The 20,753-nt window shown below is 62.6% G+C and overlaps 1 protein-coding gene across 3 annotated transcripts in view; it reads left to right on the top strand.

Moving 5' to 3' along the window:
- FOXP4 (forkhead box P4) overlaps positions 1-15,612 on the top strand; it is a 58,125-nt gene extending 42,513 nt beyond the window's left edge. For 2 of the 3 annotated variants that reach the window (XM_058306703.2, XM_058306702.2), the window contains 14 exons: positions 586-708; positions 1,299-1,385; positions 2,870-3,017; positions 3,122-3,335; positions 3,610-3,714; positions 4,440-4,527; positions 5,600-5,683; positions 6,097-6,304; positions 6,385-6,461; positions 7,218-7,319; positions 10,544-10,665; positions 11,945-12,011; positions 12,384-12,553; positions 13,824-15,612. In XM_058306703.2, coding sequence (XP_058162686.1) covers positions 586-708; positions 1,299-1,385; positions 2,870-3,017; positions 3,122-3,335; positions 3,610-3,714; positions 4,440-4,527; positions 5,600-5,683; positions 6,097-6,304; positions 6,385-6,461; positions 7,218-7,319; positions 10,544-10,665; positions 11,945-12,011; positions 12,384-12,553; positions 13,824-13,971 — 1,743 coding nt within the window. In that variant the 3' untranslated portion in view covers positions 13,972-15,612. The remainder of the gene's footprint in view (positions 1-585; positions 709-1,298; positions 1,386-2,869; positions 3,018-3,121; positions 3,336-3,609; positions 3,715-4,439; positions 4,528-5,599; positions 5,684-6,096; positions 6,305-6,384; positions 6,462-7,217; positions 7,320-10,543; positions 10,666-11,944; positions 12,012-12,383; positions 12,554-13,823) is intronic. The other variant, XM_058306704.2, reaches the window with a different exon arrangement.
- The last annotated feature ends 5,141 nt before the right edge of the window (positions 15,613-20,753 follow it).

A 20,753-nucleotide genomic window follows, 5' to 3' on the forward strand; every position in this document is an offset into this window, starting at 1 on the left:
AGCCCTGGCCACCGTGTGCCATCTAGACAAGTGGCTGGAGTGCGTGGCATGTGTGTGAGCAGGGCCAAGGTCAAGGCGTCCTTGCCTTGTGGCCACTCTTTGAATCCCCCCTTGGCTGCAGACTGTCCTTCTGGGCAGGCCCACTCTGCAGGTAGTGGTCTGGGGAGAGCTGGAACGAGAGTCCGGAGTGGCTTGGCGCTGCCCCTCCACATCCCCGGTGGGGAGCCCCTCTAAAGTGTGGGTTCTACAGACTGCTGTCACTAGAGACTCCTCTTCCGCCCCCAAAATGACGTATCCTCCAATAATAGCCAAATCTCCAAGCAGTTACCATGTGCCAGCTTTGTTCCAAGATTATAACTTATTAATTCTCATGATCACCTTAAGAGGTAAGCACCGCTGCTACTTCCAAGGAAATAGAAAGGGAAGTTAAGTCACTTGCCCAAAGATGCACAGCTAGTAAGTGGCAGAGCTGGGATTCGAACCCAGTGACTCTGGAGCCACTCTCCCGTACTATGTGCGGGCCTGGGGGCTGTGCCTCTCCCAGGCTGGGGACCAAGGAGGCAGGCTAATGGGCCAAATCCGCAGGTGCCCGTGTCGGTGGCCATGATGTCGCCCCAGATGCTCACCCCCCAGCAGATGCAGCAGATCCTGTCGCCCCCACAGCTGCAGGCCTTGCTCCAGCAGCAGCAAGCACTCATGCTCCAACAGGTGGGTCTGCCCTGGAGCAGCTAAGGGGTCCCAGATAGGCAGGGGTGGGCCGGGTGTGTCCCCCCGCTCAGCCCCCCACCTCCCACCCTGTTTACTGCCCGTATCACTGAAAGCCAAAGCTGTCACCAAAACTACTTTGGTGCCCAGAAAGACTGCTCAAGCTGGACTGGTCTGCATTCCTCTAGGGCAGCTCGGGGGAGGGGGGTGCTCCACAGTCAGGCCCCTCCTGTTCCAGCCCCCCACACCCTTCCTGTGTGTTGGCCCCACCTCTATCTCCAGAACCCCAGGCGAGAGATCAATCCTAGAACAGCTGGCCCCTTGTCATGACCTGCACCAGAGACCCACCCCAAGAAGGGGGGCTCAGAACTGCGCGATGGGGTTCCCCTCTCCCTCCCCACGGCCTCCCCATCCTGGCCCTGCTCAGGGACCACCCCCCTCTCAAGGCATATTGGAGAGAGCAAACATCTCCCTGCCAGGAGCCCTGTTTGACTATCCTAGTGAAACTCCCACCCCTGTCCCGGGAACCCAGAGAGGACAGGGCTGGGGTTGCTCTGCCCTCGGTGAGCCCCCCCGCCCCCCCCCCCCCCCAGCTGCAGGAGTATTACAAGAAGCAGCAAGAGCAACTCCACTTACAACTCCTCACCCAACAGCAGGCTGGGAAACAGCAACCCAAAGAGGTAAGGGACCCCCTGCCCCGTCACCTGCAGCCCTTGGGAGTGTGCACGGGGCTGGAAGAGAATTGCCTCGTGGGCATAGCAGAAAAGCCAGGAACTGCTGGGGGAGGGGAGCGGAGACCCGTGGGAGAGGTGGGACTCGCAGCTCCCTTGGATGCCTCCGTCTGCCCTCACGCCATTCGTTCTCACCACCTCGCGTGGTTAGAGCAGGGAGGCCGAGTGTTGTGGTCTCTCCGCACACACGCGTGGATGGGTGTGCATGTTGCCATCAGTCCGAGTGACCGGTATCACTCGTGTCCAGCTGCCTCGTTTTCACGCCCAGTCATCTAGCTCCCTTGTCTTTTTGTGACCCAGCACTTCAACTCGCCACTTCCCCCCCCCCCCCCCAAGTAACCCCACCGCCAGCCTGCTCCAACTTCTGCCATATCCTGCCAGCCCCCTCCAGCCACCCCTTCTCACCCCCGGTCACACGGCCACCCCATCTGGGCCACAGCCTCCTGAGCTACCACACGGGCCCTGCAGCCCATGCCCCCACCCCCACCCACGTCCCCAACCCGCACCTCCTGCTGTCCAAACCTCAGCCGAGTTCTAAGTTGCCCCTTCCCCAAAAATGGCCCTAATGAAACCTAGTCACTCTCCACCGGTGCACCGCCCCCCAGCAATCTTGTAATTGCAGCATTATCTGCCCATAAATCTTGAGGCCGGGTGCTAGTCCAGTCTCCTTACTGAATGGCCAGCCCCCCCACCCCACCCCACCCCCAGGGCGGGCAGGCAGAGGCTTCCCGGCTCCCAGCACCCAGGACGCACTGGGCTCCTGGGGCTCAGGAAAGACTTGCTGACAGCCTGACTTGTCAGTGCCTGTGCGCAGAGCTGAAGGAGGGTGTGGGCGAGAACGCGCGCACGCCTGGGCAGGCCATGTGACCGTCCCCTGAGCCTGGGTCCCGGGGTCCGGCCGGTCTTCCCAAGCCCCCTCTGGTTCCTCGATTCTCTGTATCTAAGAAGCAGGAGAGGTGAGGAGCTGGAGGAGAGAACGCCCCCTCCCCAGCCTGGAAGCGGGGCACCCAGGCATGTGGGAAAGGGTGCCTGCCAGGCGGGAGGGGCCCCCAGAGTCTGACAGGCTCATCGATCATTGTGATGAGAGGGGCTCCCCCCTCCCGGGCGCTCACAGCTGCGGTGCGGGGAGCTGGAGCAGCGCGGGCGGGAGGGGGAGGAGGGGAGCGGGCGGGCGTCGTGCTGCGCGTCTGGCTCCGGCTGTGTGTGTTTGCGCGCGTGCGTGCGTGCGTGCATGCGTGTGTTTACTGCGAGGAGGCATGCAGCCCTATGGAAGCTGGGCCGGGAGCAGAGAGGCCGCTGCCGCTGCGGACGCCGCAACGGCAGCTCCGGGGACTGACAGGCCCTGGGAGGGGGTGGCCGCGGGGTGGGGGCCAGGTGGCATGCCTGAGGCCGACGGCCCTCCTCTCTGCCCACCCCCCCGCGCCCCCCACCAGGCACTGGGGAACAAGCAGCTGGCCTTCCAGCAGCAGCTTCTGCAAATGCAACAGTTGCAGCAGCAGCACCTGCTCAACCTGCAGAGGCAGGGACTGGTCAGCCTGCAGCCCAGCCAGGCCTCCGGGCCCCTCCAGACCCTCCCGCAAGGTGAGCGTCCCGCCCCCCTCCCCTCCCCGGTACCCAAGGGTGGGCAGCCCCTGCTCCAGGGCGCGTTCCCGGGACCCCGCCAGCCTCCCCTCGCTCTCCCGCAGCTGCTGTGTGCCCCACGGACCTGCCGCAGCTGTGGAAGGGCGAGGGCACCCCGGGGCAGCCCGCCGAGGACAGCGTCAAGCAGGAGGGGCTGGACCTCACCGGCACGGCCGCCACCGCTACCTCGTTCGCCGCCCCCCCCAAGGTCTCTCCCCCCCTCTCCCACCACACCCTGCCCAACGGACAGCCCACTGTGCTCACGCCTCGGAGAGACAGGTGCGGGGGTCTAGCCCGGGAGGGGGCATTGCAGACCGGCTCGAGGGCACCCCTGGGGGCCCTGAAGGGATGGGGTCCCGGTGGGGGGCTGGGAGGGACCCGGATGTTCTCCCCCTTTCGCGGGCACACGGTCAGTGTCTGTGGGGTGGGCGCGCGGCCTCTGAGAAGCCAGTGGGGGGACAGAGACGTCACCAGCCAGGGAGATGGGCTGAGCCTGGCCTGGCCTGTGGGGCGTCCAGAGTCTCTCATCTCCACCTCCCTTCTGCCCTCCCAGCTCTTCCCACGAGGAGACCCCCGGCTCCCACCCCCTGTACGGACACGGAGAGTGCAAGTGGCCAGGCTGTGAGACCCTGTGCGAAGACCTGGGCCAGTTTATCAAGTAGGTGACACCCCACTTGCGCGCCCGGGTCTCCCCCAGCCTCCCCACCCCTAGCCCACTTACCTACTTGTCCCTTCGGGGGCCCTCAGTCACCAGCTGCCCCACCTCACTCACCCCTTCTCCGCCCCCAGTCAGCGCCCCCCTGGCTCCCTTCTGCCGCCCTCCTGCCCCCCCGCCCTGGTCTGTATTTTGGGGCCCGCAGCCTCCTCACCCCAGCCCTGGGCAGACAAGGCGAGAGCGGAAGCACTTCTCCACCCACTGCCCCCACCAGCATCCCCCCCAGGCTCAGCCCCTGAAGTGACGGCCTGGTGACAGGCCCAGGGCCGGCGGACAGGGGGACAGGCGGGGCGGGGGGGCGGACAGGAGCCTGGCAGCAGGCGGCCAGCTGCCACGGCCGTGCCAGGCTCTGTCACTGACTGATTAACTCCGCTGTCTCCCAGACCCTTGCAGCATCAGGGTCAAACAAATTGTTTTCACGCTTCGTCAGAGGTTTACTTAATTAGTTCATTTGCAATTAGATCCCTCTGTAGCTGGGATTTTAGCAAAGACATCAAAGGAGGCTGACGACGATGGAGGCAGCATCCTCCTCGGCCCACTTTCCCACCTCTTCCCTCTCTTTGTATCTTTGGTTCTGTCTGTGGGCGGGGCCAGAGGCTGGGGTGGGCAGGGGTGACGGCGGGAGGACCTGCGCCCACTCTCTCTCCTCTGCCCCTGCCCGCGGGAAGACACCTCAACACGGAGCACGCCCTGGATGACCGGAGCACGGCCCAGTGCAGGGTCCAGATGCAGGTGGTCCAGCAGCTGGAGATCCAGGTGTGGCCCTGGGGTGAGGGGCGGGGGTGGGGGGCTTCAGCCCCCCGCCCCTGCCCCAGCACTGCCTTGCACGAGTGGTCTGGGGTCTCCAGGGGCGTCGTGTGGCCACCCTCAGGCTTTCTAGGTTCTTGTCATCACGGCTGTGCAATGCGAGGGGCTGGACTCTGAAGGGAAACAGATGCCAGGGGCATCCCTCCCAGGATCTCTGGGAAGAGACCCACTACCTAAAAACAACCGAAGAATAATGACTAGCGGGTGGAGGGCTTCCAGGGTGCCCTACTGAGCGTCACACCCACCTGACTCTGCTCGTTCCCAGAACACCCATAGGTGGCGGGTGCTAGTGTTATCCCCGTTTAAAGGTGAAGGAAACTGAGGCACGAGGGGTGAAATAACTTCCCCAAAGTCACTCACCCCGTGAGTGGCAGAGCCAGGATGGGAACCCAGGCAGCCCGGCCCCCGAGCCCCAGCCCCGTAGCTGGCTGTCCAGATACTCAGGACAGTCGGCCGGTCGGCCCTGACCCAGTGCCCTCAAACCAGGCAGTCGTGAGAGGCAGTGCTGGAAGAGGCACTGAGTCTACTAATGAGGGTGAATGAGTCGCTCGCCCTCCCTTCCGTGCCTGCACTGCCTGCCTGGGGACCCTCTCACGTGTAGGTGCCCCTGGACTGGGCGCTCGGGCGCTGTTGAGAGCCACGCCAGCCGTGTCCCTGCCCCAAGGGGGACGAGCTGTTAGGAAGAAGGCCCCTGGTTTGTGGCTATGTGTAGCGATGTGCTCAAGCCGGGAGGTGCAGACACGGTCTGGTCTGGGGAGAAGGGCGGAGGGCTTCCTGGAGTGGGCAGCCGGCACCTGGCCTTGAGGCTGGGGGGCGCGGAATGGTCGGAGAAGGGGCCGAGGCCTTCCAGGAGCCGGGACACGGGGTCCTGGAGGTGAGTGGCAGGGAGGATAGGGCACTCTCGGAGGAGTCTGGGGACATGGCCCTCGGGGGCCAGGGGAGGTAGGGTGTGGGGGAGGAGGAGAGCGGCTCGGGGCGCAGGTGCCACCCCCCCCGCCCCCTCACCCTCCGCTCTCCACAGCTGGCCAAGGAGAGCGAGCGGCTGCAGGCCATGATGGCCCACCTGCACATGCGGCCCTCGGAGCCCAAGCCCTTCAGCCAGCCGGTGAGCGGTGCCCCCTGCCCGCAGCCCCCCCAGGACCCCTCCACGGCCCCCCCAGGACCCCTCCACGGCCCCCCCAGGACCCCTCCACGGCCCCAGGACCCCTCCACGGCCCCAGGACCCCTCCACGGCCCCCCAGGACCCCTCCACGGCCCTCCCAGGACCCTTCCACGGCCCTCCCAGGACCCCTCCACGGCCCTCCCAGGACCCCTCCACGGCCCTCCCAGGACCCCTCCACGGCCCTCCCAGGACCCTTCCACGGCCCTCCCAGGACCCCTCCACAGCCCCCCAGGACCCCTCCACGGCCCTCCCAGGACCCCTCCACGGCCCTCCCAGGACCCCTCCACGGCCCCCTGGGCTGCCCTCGGACCCCCACCCTTCAGGGCCGGTCTCAGCACCCTCCCCATTGCTCACAGCTGAACCCGGTCCCCGGCTCCTCCTCATTCTCCAAGGTGACCGTCTCCGCAGCCGACTCCTTCCCAGACGGCCTCGTGCACCCCCCGACCTCGGCCGCCGCCCCCATCACCCCCCTCCGGCCCCCCGGCCTGGGCTCTGCCTCCCTGCACAGCGGGGGCCCCGCCCGAAGGAGGAGCAGCGATAAGTTCTGCTCCCCCATCTCCTCAGGTGAGGAGGCCGCAGGGGAGGGGCGCGTCCCGGGCTGGGCAGCCCCATCCCGCTCCCTCACCCTCTGCCTGTCCCCCCAGAGCTGGCCCAGAATCACGAGTTCTACAAGAACGCCGACGTCAGGCCCCCCTTCACCTACGCCTCCCTCATCCGCCAGGTGAGCCCCACGGGGAGGGGAGAGCAGCGCGCCGCCGTACCCCAGCCCTCACTGCACCCCCACCTCCAGGCCCCAGGCCCGGGGACTCCCACACCGTTCTCCTTCTGGGCTGTGGACCCTCCCACAGGTCTCCTCCTCTTTCCCCTGGCTCTGCCTGCCTGCCGGTCATGTGGACGTGGCTAGGGAGGCGTACGCACTCTTCTTTACTACTCGCACCCGCTGTGCCATTCGCTTTCTCATTTCCACGCACGCACACTCTTAGTCTGCCGCCCTCCCTCCCTCGTGTCCTTAATGCTCTGGTACTAGTCACACACGAAGCACACGTACGTGGGCCCGCCCCCTCTGATATCCCCCACTGGCACACGCCCCCTCTCGCCCGTTCTCACACGCACACGCGCCATCTCGGCTTAAGGTGCCTTTTGTCACAATCAGGACCAATTCCTAGGAGCCCCCATGCCCCCTGTCTCCTGAGGATACTGCTTTCCTTCCCCCTGCGGGGCAGGAGCATTGGAAGTCATTTTCCCTCCAGAAGATTCCCTTGCGCTCTGTGCAAAAGCGCCAAGCCCTGCAGGCTGTGCTCCCTCCGGCCTCTGGCTGGGTGTCACCAGCAGCTCCTCTGGCCCCCTGGTCCTCACTTTTCGGCAGTAGGCCCCCTCTGCCCACAGGGTTCAGGAAGAAGAGACCTCCTTGAGGCAGAACTCAGGTTGTGACCCTTCCTTGTGGGACCAGGCACCTTTGCTTCCTTCTTGCTCGCAGGCCATTCTAGAAACCCCCGACAGGCAGCTGACCCTGAATGAAATCTACAACTGGTTCACCAGGATGTTCGCCTACTTCCGGAGAAACACTGCCACCTGGAAGGTGAGGCGTGCCCCTTCCGCCGCCCCCAGGGGCCCCGGACCCTTGGGCGTCTCCGTATCTCTCTGAGACCAAGGCTGCCTGACGATCTGTCCCTTCCCCAGAGGTGGTTTTGCAGAATCGCCCCCAGCAGGGCCCAGGCTGGGCCCAGTGTCCCCCCACCTCAGCAGGAGTGGCAGGGTGTCCCTCGGCTGCCTCCCGGGGAGCCCCTCCTGCCAGCCTTGGTAGCCCCCCTTCCCTCTGGGGTGCTGCCTCCCGAGCCCCGTGAAGAGGGGAATGGCCAAGCCCGATGGGAGGTCTGGACTAAATTCACAGGGACCCTAAGGGCTGGTCCCTTGGCTAAAGGGGCCTGTTCGGAAGCCCCAGGAGCGGGGAGAGGGGGCGCATCGTGGACGAGCCTGTGGCCCCACACGCCAGGCTCGCGCCGGCATCCGCACTCTCTCCCCGGCTCTGCCGTCAGGGCCGGGAAGATAATTGTCTCCATCCAATTAGTCATTTCAACACCTTCAGCCATAAGAGTTTTCCTGGGGGACTAGAGGCAGGGAAATGGGGGAGGGCTGGAAAAGTGGGACACGGAGGTGGGCCAGTGTGCTCAGCCGTTTGTTTTCCTGCCGCTAAGGTGGTGTGAGAGCAGCGGGGTTAGAAGGGACATCAGAATTGGGAGGGGGCGGTGGAAGGGAGGAGGGGGTGGGTAGTCACAGGGAGAGTCCCAGCTCGGAACCTGAATTGGATCCCTGGCTCTTGAGTCCCCCTGCTGGCCCGCGTGGAAACTGCGTCTAAACAGGCCACCTCCCCTCATCCTACCAGCTTTCAACAAGTGCTGGGGGGGGGGTCCCTGCCCCCCAGGACTCAGCGGGTCTGCACAGCACCCAGCTCGGGGAGTGTGCTGGGGGGACTGCTCCATGACTTTCCACGTCCCCGGGCCCAGTTCCCAAGGCCTGGGAGAGAGGCTGTGAGACTGGCGATTGGCTGTGAGTGATGTCATCGGCTGCCAATCGCAGCACCGCCCTCCTTCCGAGCCAGCAGGCCTCCTTGGGGTCACCTGGTCCAGTCCCCAACCTCCAGGCCTGTTTGGAGAAAGGGTTTTGTAAATGACAGGGTCCTATACAAATGTAAGGGACCACCCCTACAGTTATTATGTAATGTTTTGCAAACACTGCTACTTTAAAATTACGTATTAATGCTTTGCCTTTAGGAGAAGCAATGTAGGGCCTCCTTTCCAGAAGATACCCTCCTCCCTGGGGCAGAGTCCACTCAGCACCTGCCTTCCTTTCTGTTCTCTCCTACCTCGACCTGCCCACTGCAGTTTCTGCTTCTCTCCTTTTTTGAGGTCAGGAGAGCTGGTTTAGGTGAGCTCCTCAAACCACTTGATGTTCGGTGTGAAGCCACCACTGGCATTGCCTATAGCCCAGCCCCTTGGCCGTCCATGGCACCTTCAACGGGTTGCCCAGCCTTGGCCACCTGAGTGGTGTGTTCCCTCCCTGTGGCAGTGCCGAATCCACCTCAGCTTGAGGTCCACTTTGACCTTCAGGTTTTTTTATAGCCAAGTGTCATTCGTGTTACTTGGGAAATGTGCCCTGTCTGCACCCAACTCTGTTTCCCTCCTACTGTCTATTCATTGCCCATTTGGCTGCCCGTTGAGGTCCCTCCTTTCTCTCCTCAACTCTTCCAGCTTTCTTCCCTTCTTCCTACTTCACCCTTCCTTGAGGTGCTGTCCACTTTGGGCCAGGGCAGAAGAGTGCGGCCAGACCAGCTGCTGTTCATCCGGGGCCAGAGCTGCCATCTGCCAAGCTGAGGGTCCCCCTGTTCCGCCCCCTGTGTCCATCCCCTCCCAAGGCCGTGTTGTGGGCCCATCCTTTTGTTTACGCAGCCCCCGCCAGACCCCTTAAATTGCCGTTAATGTTTCAGCGTAACGAATTAGTCTCTCATCACGAATCAGGCTTCGAAATGAGGGAAAAAAGCCCCAGTGAGGCCATCCTCGGAAATTGGGGTCATTCTCATTTGCAAAGCGGAGGATCGGAGCCCCGTAATGCGGGCAAATTTATTCCGAGGCAGGAGCCCCGGCGTGATTAGGCCCTTTGTAATTATCACTCCAAGAGATTCCACTCCAGCCGCCCGCCTCCCTCGTGGATTAGCAAGCGAGTCGGAAAAATACACAGGATTTAATTAGAGGCAAATTAAAATTGGTAATGAAATCGGGCCAGTTGCAAGTGGCAAGAGTTGGAAGGGAGAGAGGGAGAGGGGATCTCCAGGGGCACCGGCTGCCCGCCCTGCCCGCTTTCTTCCCCGTTTAGAAATGTAAAGAGGAGACAAGGATGGGGACGAGGAGGGGGAGGCTGAGGGAGGACAGGTAACAGGGACAGGGACGCAGGCAGACAGGGATGGGGACGGCTGGGGGCTTCTCGGGGGGGGCGCAGAGAGGACATGCGGGGACAGGCTTGAGGGGCGTGGGGGTGGGTAGTGGGCCTTTCGGTGGGTCTCTCCCGTGGGGAGAGCTGGACCACGTGCCCCCGCCCTCACCCAAGTTTGTCCTACAAACCAGATGACCTCAATTCCCGGTTATCCTGCTGGGAGGAGTGGGAGTGACAAGGTGACTTTTCTTCTTTTCTCTCCCCTTCCTGCCTTCCAGCTGCTAAACCCACACTCTCTTCTCCCAGCGGGTTTATTTCAACAAGTATGTATTGGGGCTCTGCTGAATACCTTGTGCTCTCAATAAGCTGTCTCTTCTGAACCAGAGCTCAAAGCTGGGGCGCCCACACTCCTAAGGGTCTGGGAAGGTACAGTGGGGTCCCAGGTGTGGTCGCCAAAACTTTAAAAAGCTGGATGGGAATTCTGCACGTGCCCGAGATACGGCGCGTAGCATTCCCGGAGGCTCGGAGCCCTGCTTTGGGCTGGAGTGTTACCTCACGCCGGTCAGAAGCCCCAACGAGCAGCAACTCGTGCATTTGATTAGCAGTGATGGGAAGACAAGTGGTCACTAACTAGATATCACTCAGTAGGTCGAGTTTCCCAACACGTGGCTGGGAGAAGAGGGGGCAGGTAGGAAAACGGGCTGTTGGTAGAGAAAAGGCCGCGAGCCCCTGGGTCTCCTCGCAGCCGGGGACTGCACCTGCTCATCCCCGGGTGTGGCCAAGACGCGCTGCCGCCGCTGGGTGGACTTCCCTGCCTGTGCTCCCCTGGGCGGGGAGGGGCCCAGCAGCCACCTCTGTGCCTCTGCCCACCCCCAGAACGCCGTGCGCCACAACCTCAGCCTGCACAAGTGCTTTGTCCGCGTGGAGAACGTCAAGGGTGCTGTGTGGACCGTGGACGAGCGGGAATACCAGAAGCGGAGACCGCCAAAGATGACGGGGTACGCGGGCCCCCCCCCCCCCAGGCTCGACGGTGGGGAGGAAAGGGGTAGGGGAGGCTGAGGTCAGGAAGTGACGGAGGACCAGAAAGCAGGCACCTACTTAGGGCCTGCCCTGTGCTCGCTTCCGGCCGAGGGAGGGGGCCACGGGGACCTGTGCCAGAGACAGGAGCTGGACGTGGGCAGGTGCCGCCCGTGGGGGCAGCGGTGTGGGAGCTGTCCTCCCCGCGCCTCACGCCTCCCCCAGCTCACAGAGAGGTGCCCACGTCCCCACAGATCCCCCAACCCCGCCTCTTCATTTTATAGGGGGAGAAGGCCCAGAGAGGACGAGGGGCTGGTGGGGGACCGCCCAGCAGATTTGTTACACAGCTGGGCTGCGGACCTGGTCTCTGGCCTCTGGCTCCTTTGCTTTCTGCTCTCTGTGCAGTTTATATGGAAAAGGAACCCAGGAGAGGGTCTGAGCATTCTCTTTTGGCTTCCCTTTTGGCGCCAGCGCTGCCTTCTCCCCACCCAGGCCCCCCAACTTCAGCCCCCCTCTTGCCTGTGCCCCTGGGGCCAGAGGCCTGTGTGGAGGAGAGAGAAGTCTAAAGCCCGTTACAGGGCTGTGTCCTTGGGTGCCTGCTTTCCTCAAAGCTCCCTCCTCCCAGGCAGTCGGGGGGCTGAGGCCAGGGGTGGGCCTGGGAAGGGGCAGGGCAGCTGCCCCCTCCTGAGCACCCTGAGCGCCATTCTCCACGCCAGGCATTTTCACGTCTCATCGCCAACTCGGGACCAGGAGACTGGGTTCCCGAGGCACCTCTTCCGAGCAGCTGTGTGACGGCGGGCCAGCCCCTTAACCTCTCTGAGCCTCCTTGTAAATGGGGGGTAGTCCCTGGGGAAGAGGGAGAGCCTCAAGCATTGCTTTCCCTGACTCAGCTCCCAAACACCCCTCCCGCAGAGAAGCTTTTGGTACAGAGCACATGGGGACAGGCTGAGCACAGAGTGGCATCAGAGCGTGGGCTTTCCAAATAGGGGCTGTCGAGGCCGGGCTCACAGCTGGCTGACCCTGAGAGGGGGCAGCGCCGAGGGTGGCACGGGCTAAAGACAGGAGGGGTCCTGGGGCTCCCGCTGAGCAGCTCTGTGGCTGGGGTCGCGCGAGCCTGGGCGCCCTCCTGTGCGGGGGAGCCGTCGGCGCCTGTGCGCGGTCGGCGTGAGGGTCAGGCAAGGCCAAGCACGCCTAAGGCCGGCTGGCACGGGAGGCTCAGGAGGGGCGGGGGGACCGATGCCCGCCTTCTCTGCCCTGCAGGAGCCCCACCCTGGTGAAGAACATGCTCTCGGGCCTCAGTTACGGAGCACTTAACGCCAGCTACCAGGTGCCGCACAGCCCGCGCCCCCCCCCCGGCCCTGCCTGCCTGCCCTCCACGCCTCCGCCTCCCGGAGGAGACCCCCTCCCCTGCAGAGGCCCTGCTGGAGGCCGGCCGGCCGGGGAGGGCGGGAAGTCCACTCTGCTCGAACCCCAGGCCTCTGCCCACTGCAGCTCGGGGCCCAGCCGTGCTGGCTGGGGCGGGGGGGGGCGGGGGGTCTGGCAGCACCGAGGGCCCCCCCCCCCCCGGCTGTCAGCCTGCGCCGCCTCTCCCAGGAGCACGGGCAGGCAGGTCGGGGCGCGGTCCAAGGACGGGGACTTGGAGGGGGTGGGGGCTGCACCCCCCTGGAGCCCGCTGACGGGACCCCCCTGTGCCCCTCAGGCTGCCCTGGCCGAGAGCAGCTTCCCCCTCCTCAACAGCCCTGGTATGCTGAACCCCGGCTCTGCCAGCAGCCTCCTGCCGCTCAGCCACGACGACATGGGCGCCCCCGGGGAGCCGCTGCCCAGCAACGGCAGCAGCAGCCCCCCTCGCCTCTCCCCACCCCAGTACAGGTGAGCACGCCGCAGGGACCCCACCACCCCCGCACCTCAGACATCAGGCAGGAAGAGTCTCCTTCCAGGGGTTCCCCACCTGACCCCCTCCAGGCCCTCTTCCTGACAGTTGGCCTCCCTCTTCTCCCGTCTCCCCCCTCTGCTCCCCTCCCTCCCCCCTCCATTTCCCTCCTTCCCCCCTCTCCTCCCAGCCTCCTTTCTTCACTCTCTCTTTCCTCTCTCCTCTCTTCTCCCTTTCTCCTTTCTCTTTTCCCTCTCCTCTCTTCCCTCTTCTTTCAATTAAAAATTTGTTTTAAATTTTGTGTTGTGTTGTATGGATAACATACATACAACATGCCAGTTCCCATTTCAAGTATACAATTCAGTGGTATTAATTACGTTCACAGTGTTGTGCTACCATCCATCACCAAAACTTTTCCTTCACCCCAAACACTGTACCAATTAAGCATTAACGCCCATTCCCTATCCCCGTTTCATCCTTGCAGCTCAAATCTACTGTCTCTGTGAATTTTCATATTCCGGTTATTTTAGATAAGGTCTGAGATCATACAAGATTTGTCCTTCTTGTCTGACTTATTTCACTCAACACGATGTCTTTAAGGTTCAGCCATGCTGTAGCACGGGTCAGAGCTTCATCCCTCTTCACGGCTGAGTAATATTCCTTGTATATGCCGCGTGTTGTTTATCCACTGATAGACACTTGGGTTGCTTCCACCATTTGGCTGTTGTGAATAATGCTGCGATGAACTTTGGAGTACAAGTATCTGCCCAAGTCCCTGCTTTCAGTTCTTTGGGGTACCTATCTAGAAGTGGGATTGTGGGGTCACGATAATGATATGTTTGGCTTTCTGAGGAGCCGCCAAACTGTTGTCCACGGCAGCTGCACCGTTTTACATCCCCCCTGACAATGCATGAGGGTTCTGTTTCTCCACATCTTCGCCAACACTTACTTTCCTCCTCTCTCCTCTTTTCCGCTCTTCTTCCTCTGCTCTCTCATCTCCCCTCCTCTTTCCCTTCTCCTCTCCTCCTCTTTTTCCCTCTCCTTCCCAAGCAAAGGCAGCCGGTCCCAACTCCCTCCTTCAAGGCGTGGCCTGGGGGCGCTCAGACCTAAGGCGCCAGCCCCGGGGGCTCAGGGCTGAGCGCGTCCTGGGGGAGGGGTGGGCTGGCAGTTCTGGGGGCCGGGGACGCCCACCGGGCCCCGTTCTGAGCGGGTTTTCTCGGGGAATCACGGACAGGCCCCCCGAGTGCCCACCCCGCCCCTTCTGCCCAGCCATCAGGTGCAGGTGAAGGAGGAGCCGGCCGAGGCGGAGGAGGACGGGCGACCGGGGCCCCCCTTGGGCCCCGCCAACCCCAGCACCACGGGGCCCCCGGAGGACAGGGACCTGGAGGAGGAGCTGCCGGGAGAGGAGCTGTCCTAAGGGGCTGGGGCAGGCAGGGCAGGGGTGAGACCCCTCCCTCGCAGAGCCTGGGCCCCCACACCCCCACTCCACAGCCCCCCCCCCCGCACCTCAAGGCACTTCCAGGACTCCGATGGGGGTGTCCCTGGGCCAGCAGCTCCCACAGTAACCCGAATGGCAGACGGTGCCACCCCAGAAGACACAGGACCCCTGGCCTGGGACCGGTGGAGGACCCGAGGGCCCAGACCCTCCTCAGACCCTCCCCCGCATCTGGATGCCCGCCCCCCAACCACCAGCAGCAGCAGGGCCCACTCCCCTCACCAGCTCTCCCCTCACGGCCCCTCGGTGCCGTGGAGACCCGCAGGCGGGGCTAAGCCACCCCTCCCTCCCAGGGCCCCCGGCCCCCAGCTCTGGCTGTGTCTCTGGCCATCAGAGACCCTCCACTGTCCTGACACGTGCCCCCTTCCGCCGCCTTTTCGGTACTGTGAAGAAATACAGCCCCACCCCAGCTCCTGTCCCTGCCCTGGCCTGAGGGGGAACCAAGTGCAGGTTCAGATCTTCCCCAGAAGAAACGAGCCCCTCCGCTGGCGCGTCCTCCAGCCACCGTGGGCTGGAGCAAGGCTGGGCCTCGGGGTCCGCGGGAGCCCAGCACTGTGCTCCCCCAGGGCCGCCCGCCTCCAGCACTGCCCCCTCCCCCCCGGCCGAGGCCAGAGGCCAGGCTGAGCCGGGCCAGCACCCCCACCCCCCACCGCCCCAGGGAGCACCGGGGAGGCCGGCACCGCCTTCTGGAGGAGGGAGCCACCCCTGAGCTAGAGGGGGGCCCATGGGTGGGGCCGGGACAGCTGGGCAGCACGGCCCCCTCCCAGGAAGCCCTCAGCCTGCAGCCCCACCCTCACCCCATTGCAGTCCTCCTCGCCCTCCCTCAGCACACCCCCCCAGTTAAACGGATGACCAAAGACCTTTCTTATGCCGGAAGCAAAAACCAAAACTTTTTGTTGGCTTTTCCTTTGTCGCCTCCTGCACACCCTGCTCTCCCTGCCGCCCCCCCCCCCCCGCCCTAGGTTGGACGCCCCCCCTCCACTTAAGTTATTGTTTTAAACCAAAGTTTACAGTGTCTGTTGGTGGCCGAGACGCCCCCTCCCTCCTCTACCCCCCCCCCCCCCCCCGCTGAGGGCCCTGGGGCTCCCGTGGGCCGGCCCTGCTCGCCTCCCCTCTGCCCCTGCCCAGCCCTGCCCGCCTGCGGAGGGGGAGAGGACTGAGGGCGGTGGGGGCAGGCAGCCCTGCCCACCCATGGGGCCCCCACTCCATGGGCTGTCGGCCGCGGAGCCCTAGTTCCCACCCCCGGGCTGCTCCTGGGAGCTCTCCAGACCCCTCTCCAGGACCAATCCCCTCATCACGCTGGGAGTGTGGATTCCAGCCAAGGAGCTGGGAAAAAAGTGAGACCCTCCACAGACCCCCTATGGGGGACCCCAACATACGGCCGCAGACCGGGTGTGTCTGATGCCCCCGACACCCCAGGCCAGGCCCCTTTGCTGAGAAGACTCCTTGGACTATTTCCCAAGAACCCCCCACTTGCACCCCTTCACAAGCCACCCCTCCCCCATGTATTCCCCACCTGTGTTCCGTTTGATCAGCACAGAAATATTAAACGTCCTCTATTCACCGGGCCCTGTGTGTGTCACCAGGGTTGGGGGGGGCCTTCCAGCTGGGAGACAGCTCCACCCCGGGGCGCCTGGGGGCACCGGCTGGACAGCGGGGCTTCCGTAGCGGCGGTTGCGCAAGTGCATGGGTGGGGGTGGGTGGGCCTGCGAGGGCGTGGGCAGCAGGTGTCCCAGGCTCACGGACAGGGCTCCCTCCGGCTTCTCCGGCGCCCCTCCACGGCCATCCTGTGTTCTTAGGAGTTTTTCTCTCAAAAACCAGAATTTTCTACCTGTCCCAGCTCCTTGCCCCTCCTTTCCTGCATTTGAAATCTGCGTTCCTGCCAGGATGTTTTCAGCCAGGGAGTAGATTTCCTCCAGGGACAGAGGATGCTGCAGGACCTCGGCCACCACCGTTGTCGAGCTCAGCCCCCGTGCCCAGCTGCCCCCACGGAGAGGAAGCCCCAGTCACCTGCGTCCTCGGGGGGGCTGCCAGGACAGGAGTGCACGCCCCCGTGTTGGCGAGTATGGTGATCCGCGAGGTGGGGTGTTGTGGGTGCCACGCCTAAGTGGCACGTGTGTGTGCAAGGACCTCGGTACCGGTGGGCTTGGGACGCTTCAAACACATGCAGGGGGTCTCCGGACGGCGAGGGGAGGGGACGAGTCGAGGCCATGTAAGCTACTAAGCCAGAGGGCCGTCCTGAGCCCTCCCCCGGCCCCCACCAGGCCAGCCCACTGGCTTTTCATCCCACCCCACCACCCCCCTCAACAGGGCCTCCCCCTCCTCACGTCCCAGGTCCTGGTGGCCGTTCCCAGGGCCTCCACCATTGTCTGCCAGTCCCCGTCCTGCAGCGCCACTGCCACCTTCCAGAGCTGCCTCGTGGCAGGGCTGCGCAGGCCTCTGGCCGAGAGGAGGGTATTTGGGGTATTAGGGGGGGGCTGTTGAGGAAACAGCAGATCTGAAGGCAATCTTCCCACTAACCTCTGCTGAACTGCTGGAACTTTCCAAAAGCCAAGTTTGGGGGGAAGGTGGGGAGCAAGGAGAGGCGGGGATCAGGAGGTGGGTCTGCTGGGCGCTGCCTGCTCCCACCTGTCTCCTGCCTTCCTCCTCAGCCCTCCTCTGTTTTCGGCTGCCTCCACCTCCTCTCCCACCCCTTTTCTGCTGTCTCCCTCCTTTCTCTCCCTCTGCCTCACCCCCATCCTCTCTGCCTCCTCCCCCTGCCTCAGTCCTCTGGACCCTTGCATAGTGCCTGGGGTACTTGGGAAGGGGCCTGGCCAGTCCGGCCAGGGGCAGCCCCTGCCTCCCCGCCCGCTTGCCCACCAGACCCTTTTAAAGCAGCAGCGCCACCCTGGCTTGTCACCTGCCCTGCCGGCCCTCGGCAGGGGCTGCCGAAGCCCTGTCCAGCTGCGTGGACAATCGCATTCTCTACAACACGATAAGATAATGACCCACGATTTCGCTGTGGCAGCTTCCCCCCACCTTTTCCCCTCTGGGGACCCACCAGCCCCCTAGAAGTCCTGGAGAATCCAGAGGTGCTGGCTGCTAAGCCCCCAGCTCCCTCGGTCCACCGCTGAAGAAGAGGGGCCTCTCTACGTGCCGGCGCCGGGCGGGTCCTTCAGGTGCCAGAGACTAAATGACGAGTGCACTCAGCCTCGCAGGACAGTCCTACAAGTTATCTAACTTCGGTTTCTCCTTCCACTACAGTCCTTTTCCTTTTTTTTAAAGAATTTTTTTTATTCCCGCCCCCCCCCCGCCCCCGCCATTGTCTTCTCTCTGTGTCCATTCACTGTGTGTTTTGTGTCTGCTTGCATTCTTGCCAGCAGCACCAGGAATCTGTGTCTCTCTTTGTTCCGTCATCTTGCTGCGTCAGCTCTCCGTGTGTGCAGTGCAACTCTTGGGCATGCTGCGCTTTTTTCACGTGGAGTAGCTCTCCTTACGGGGCGCACTCCTTGCGCATGGGGCTCCCCTATGTGGGGGACACCCCTGTGCGGCACGGCACTCCTTGTGCGCATCAGCACTGCGCCTGGGCCAGCTCCACATAGGTCAGGAGGCCCGGGGCTTGAACCCTGGACTTCCCATGTCGTAGGCGGATGCTCTATTGAGCTAAATCTGCTTCCCCCTTTTCCTTTATATGGCAAAATACATGGCCAGTGGATTTGGACACGGGGTAAAGTTCTCTCCCAGGTACTGGCAGAGGAAAGGGTCTTACCATAGAAGGAACGGGAGGCTTCTGTGGACCACCACCTCCGGGTGCTTTGAACTTGTAGATTCAATAACTCATTTATCTTACTGGTCTGACAAATCCCACTTCGGGCAACCCCCACGCCCCAGTATCCCCTTTTTCTAAATAAGGACCAACCCTCCCCACCACCCCCAACCATGCTTTGCTATCAGGAAGCTGCGTGTGTTCAGCCTCTCTCCTGCCAACCGTGTGTGGCTTTTCAAAGCAGCCTGGCAGCCCCGGGTGGCGGTTCTTCATTTGTCTTAGCTCTTATGGGGAGAGGGAACCTATCTTTAGAAGCTGTTTGCAGGCTAGCTAAAGAGAGAAACTCGAAGCTGGACATTTTGCAGGTGGGGTATGCAGCCCTCTCCGCTCTGCATCAAAGAATCCCCTTTCCCCTCCCACCAGAAAGCACTTTCCCCGCCCAAGGCCTTTTGCCGAGAGCCAGCAGAGGGCGCTTTAGACAAAGCAGACCGGCTCCTTTGAGCAAAGTTGCCCGTTGGGGGGGGGGGGGGGCGTTCGCGGGTGGAGGAGCTTGGCCTCTTGTGAAAAGGCCTACACCCCCATCCCCAAAGAGCAGCCCCTAGCCCAGGTCAGAAAAGGCCTCATTCTGCTGTTTGTAGGCCTCCCAGAACCCCTCCACCTCACGACCTATGAAACACCCTAAACAGAACCTGGAAAAGGCAAAAGAGATGAAGGCACAGCACCCATACCCGGCCCAAAGAAGTCCCCGGTAAACATTTTTAATCATAGAAATGATCATTGCCAGCATCTTGTGAGCTCTTAAATACCAGAAAAACACTATTGTAAAAGGTTTATAATTCTCACAGCCAACTCCAAGTCAGATACTATTATCATCTTTATTTTATAGATAGGGAAACTGAAGCCCAGAGAACCAGAGGTTAACTGAGATGAAGGATTAAGAATTAAGAGTCTGTGGCTTACAGTGGGGAAAGAGGAGACAAAGGCTCCATGGCTCAAGCCAGCTTCCTAGTAGCACTATTTACTTTGACTTTTTCCCTCCTTCTTTGCAGACTCTCAGTAGGGAAACTGAGGCCTGGGGTACTCAGAACCAGGGACTAATTAAGCACTAGCTTCAGAGTACCCCAGGTGCCTTTCTTCTCCAGGCAGAAGGAGGTAGACGGGACTTGGAACAGTCACTGAGGGACAGAGGTGACTGGACAAAGGACTGAAACACCCTATAAAAATAATCAAATGGGGAGCCGTTCTGCTGGAACAGGGAGGGACAGCAAGGAAGACAAAGAGGCCCCTGTCTGCGATGGGGCGTTCCCAGTGACTCCACAGCCTGGGCCACGCGGGCATCCCACACGCCCACTCGCACAGCACCCACCTGAGCGCAGGCGCACACGCACGCCAGTACTGGGCAAGTTTACCCAAGAGGCCCCTTCCACCTAGAAAGCCTGTGATTGGCCTGTAGAAGCCAGGGGGATACAGACCACACCGTAGCCCCAGTGTCAGCCTGTCACGCAGGCCACATACCTGCACGTCCCAAACGGGACCCCCTCTGCTGGCTGCCGTCTGCCTCCAGCTCGGGAGCAAAAGTTTAGAAAAACACGGCCCCTCCCTAGAGGGTGAGCACGGGGGCAGCCAAGGCTGAAAGGCTCCCTGTCCTGGCCAGGAGGGGCCCAGATCAGGACCAGTCATGGGGGCGGGCCACCTCCTGAAGATGGGTGGGATTGGCAGGGAGAGGGGGAGGAGGGGTGGGGGGACACAGCCGGGTCCCCACGAGGCGTGAGCACTGGGGCTTCTAGCCCAGGCCCTGCCACCCTTCAGCACGGAACTCAGGAATCCGCATGTCTGCATCAGGCAGCTACCCCAGCTTAGGAGCATGCTAAGGGTGGGGGGAGGGGGTGGGACTCTGCTCCCAGAGACCTCAGGGTGGGTCTCTGCTCCCAGAGACCTGCTTCTCTGGCTGGGAAACCAATGGAAATTGGCAGCATGCCGTGCCCTGTGGGAGAGCAAATTCAGGCCCTGGAGTGAGCCTGACGTGGGTTCAAATCCTGACTCTGCTACTCACTAGCTGGGTGGCTTTGGGAAAGCTGCTTGACCCCTCTGGGGCTCAGGTTTCTCGGCTGTAGAATGGAGTGGGGTAAACAATCTCTACATTGCTGGCTTGTTGAGAAGATTGATGAAAGATTATACAAAAAGGCACCTGGCACTGGCCGGCGTCAGCGCAACGGTCGTGATTAATAAAGTGCAGTCCTGGGTGTTACCATAGGAGTGTGGGATGGGTGTGCTCCGTGAGGACGGGAGGAGCCTGGAGAAGGGAGCCTGGAGCTGGAGTGGGGAGGAAGAGGAGAGGGGGAGCAGGCTAGGTCTGCAGAGGGCTGAGGTGGGGCTTGGAGGAGCTCCCGGGGCAGAACAGAAGGGCCGGATCGGGGAGGGGCAGGCAGGGGGCAGGACCCCGGCCCTCCGCGGCCCCTGCAGGCGGGGCCAGGCCTGGGCTTGGTGAGCTGCTACGCACCGTCCCCATCTACAGAGTGGCGGCTAGAATCCCGGGCCGCTCAGAAGAAGAAAGGGAGAATTAAACGGCGCAGGGTGTGACGCGCGTACCCAGGCCCACGCCTGTCGGTCCCCAGTAGTGGACACTGACGTGGTGACACTGACGATGCTGGTGACGAAGGCTGAAAGGCACAGCCTGTGTCACCGAGGAGCTCACAGCTGAAGGGGGCCAGTCTGGTACTTACATAAGCACGTGGTGGATCCGGCAGGGCCCAGACCGATGATTCAGACCCCAAGTGCGAAGGCCCGCGGAGGCCTCGGAGCAGGCTTCTTGGAGAAGATACGGTTTATGGGGAGCCTTGAGAGAAAGATGAATTCAGCCAGAGAACTTTCCAAGAGGCGCAATAGCAGGGACGGTGGGGTGGGCCTGGTCAGGACATTTGGGGCGAGCCGGGAGGGCTGAGAAGCGGAAGATGGTGCT

The sequence above is a fragment of the Dasypus novemcinctus genome, chromosome 11, assembly GCF_030445035.2.
Source record: "Dasypus novemcinctus isolate mDasNov1 chromosome 11, mDasNov1.1.hap2, whole genome shotgun sequence".
Taxonomy (NCBI): domain Eukaryota; kingdom Metazoa; phylum Chordata; class Mammalia; order Cingulata; family Dasypodidae; genus Dasypus; species Dasypus novemcinctus.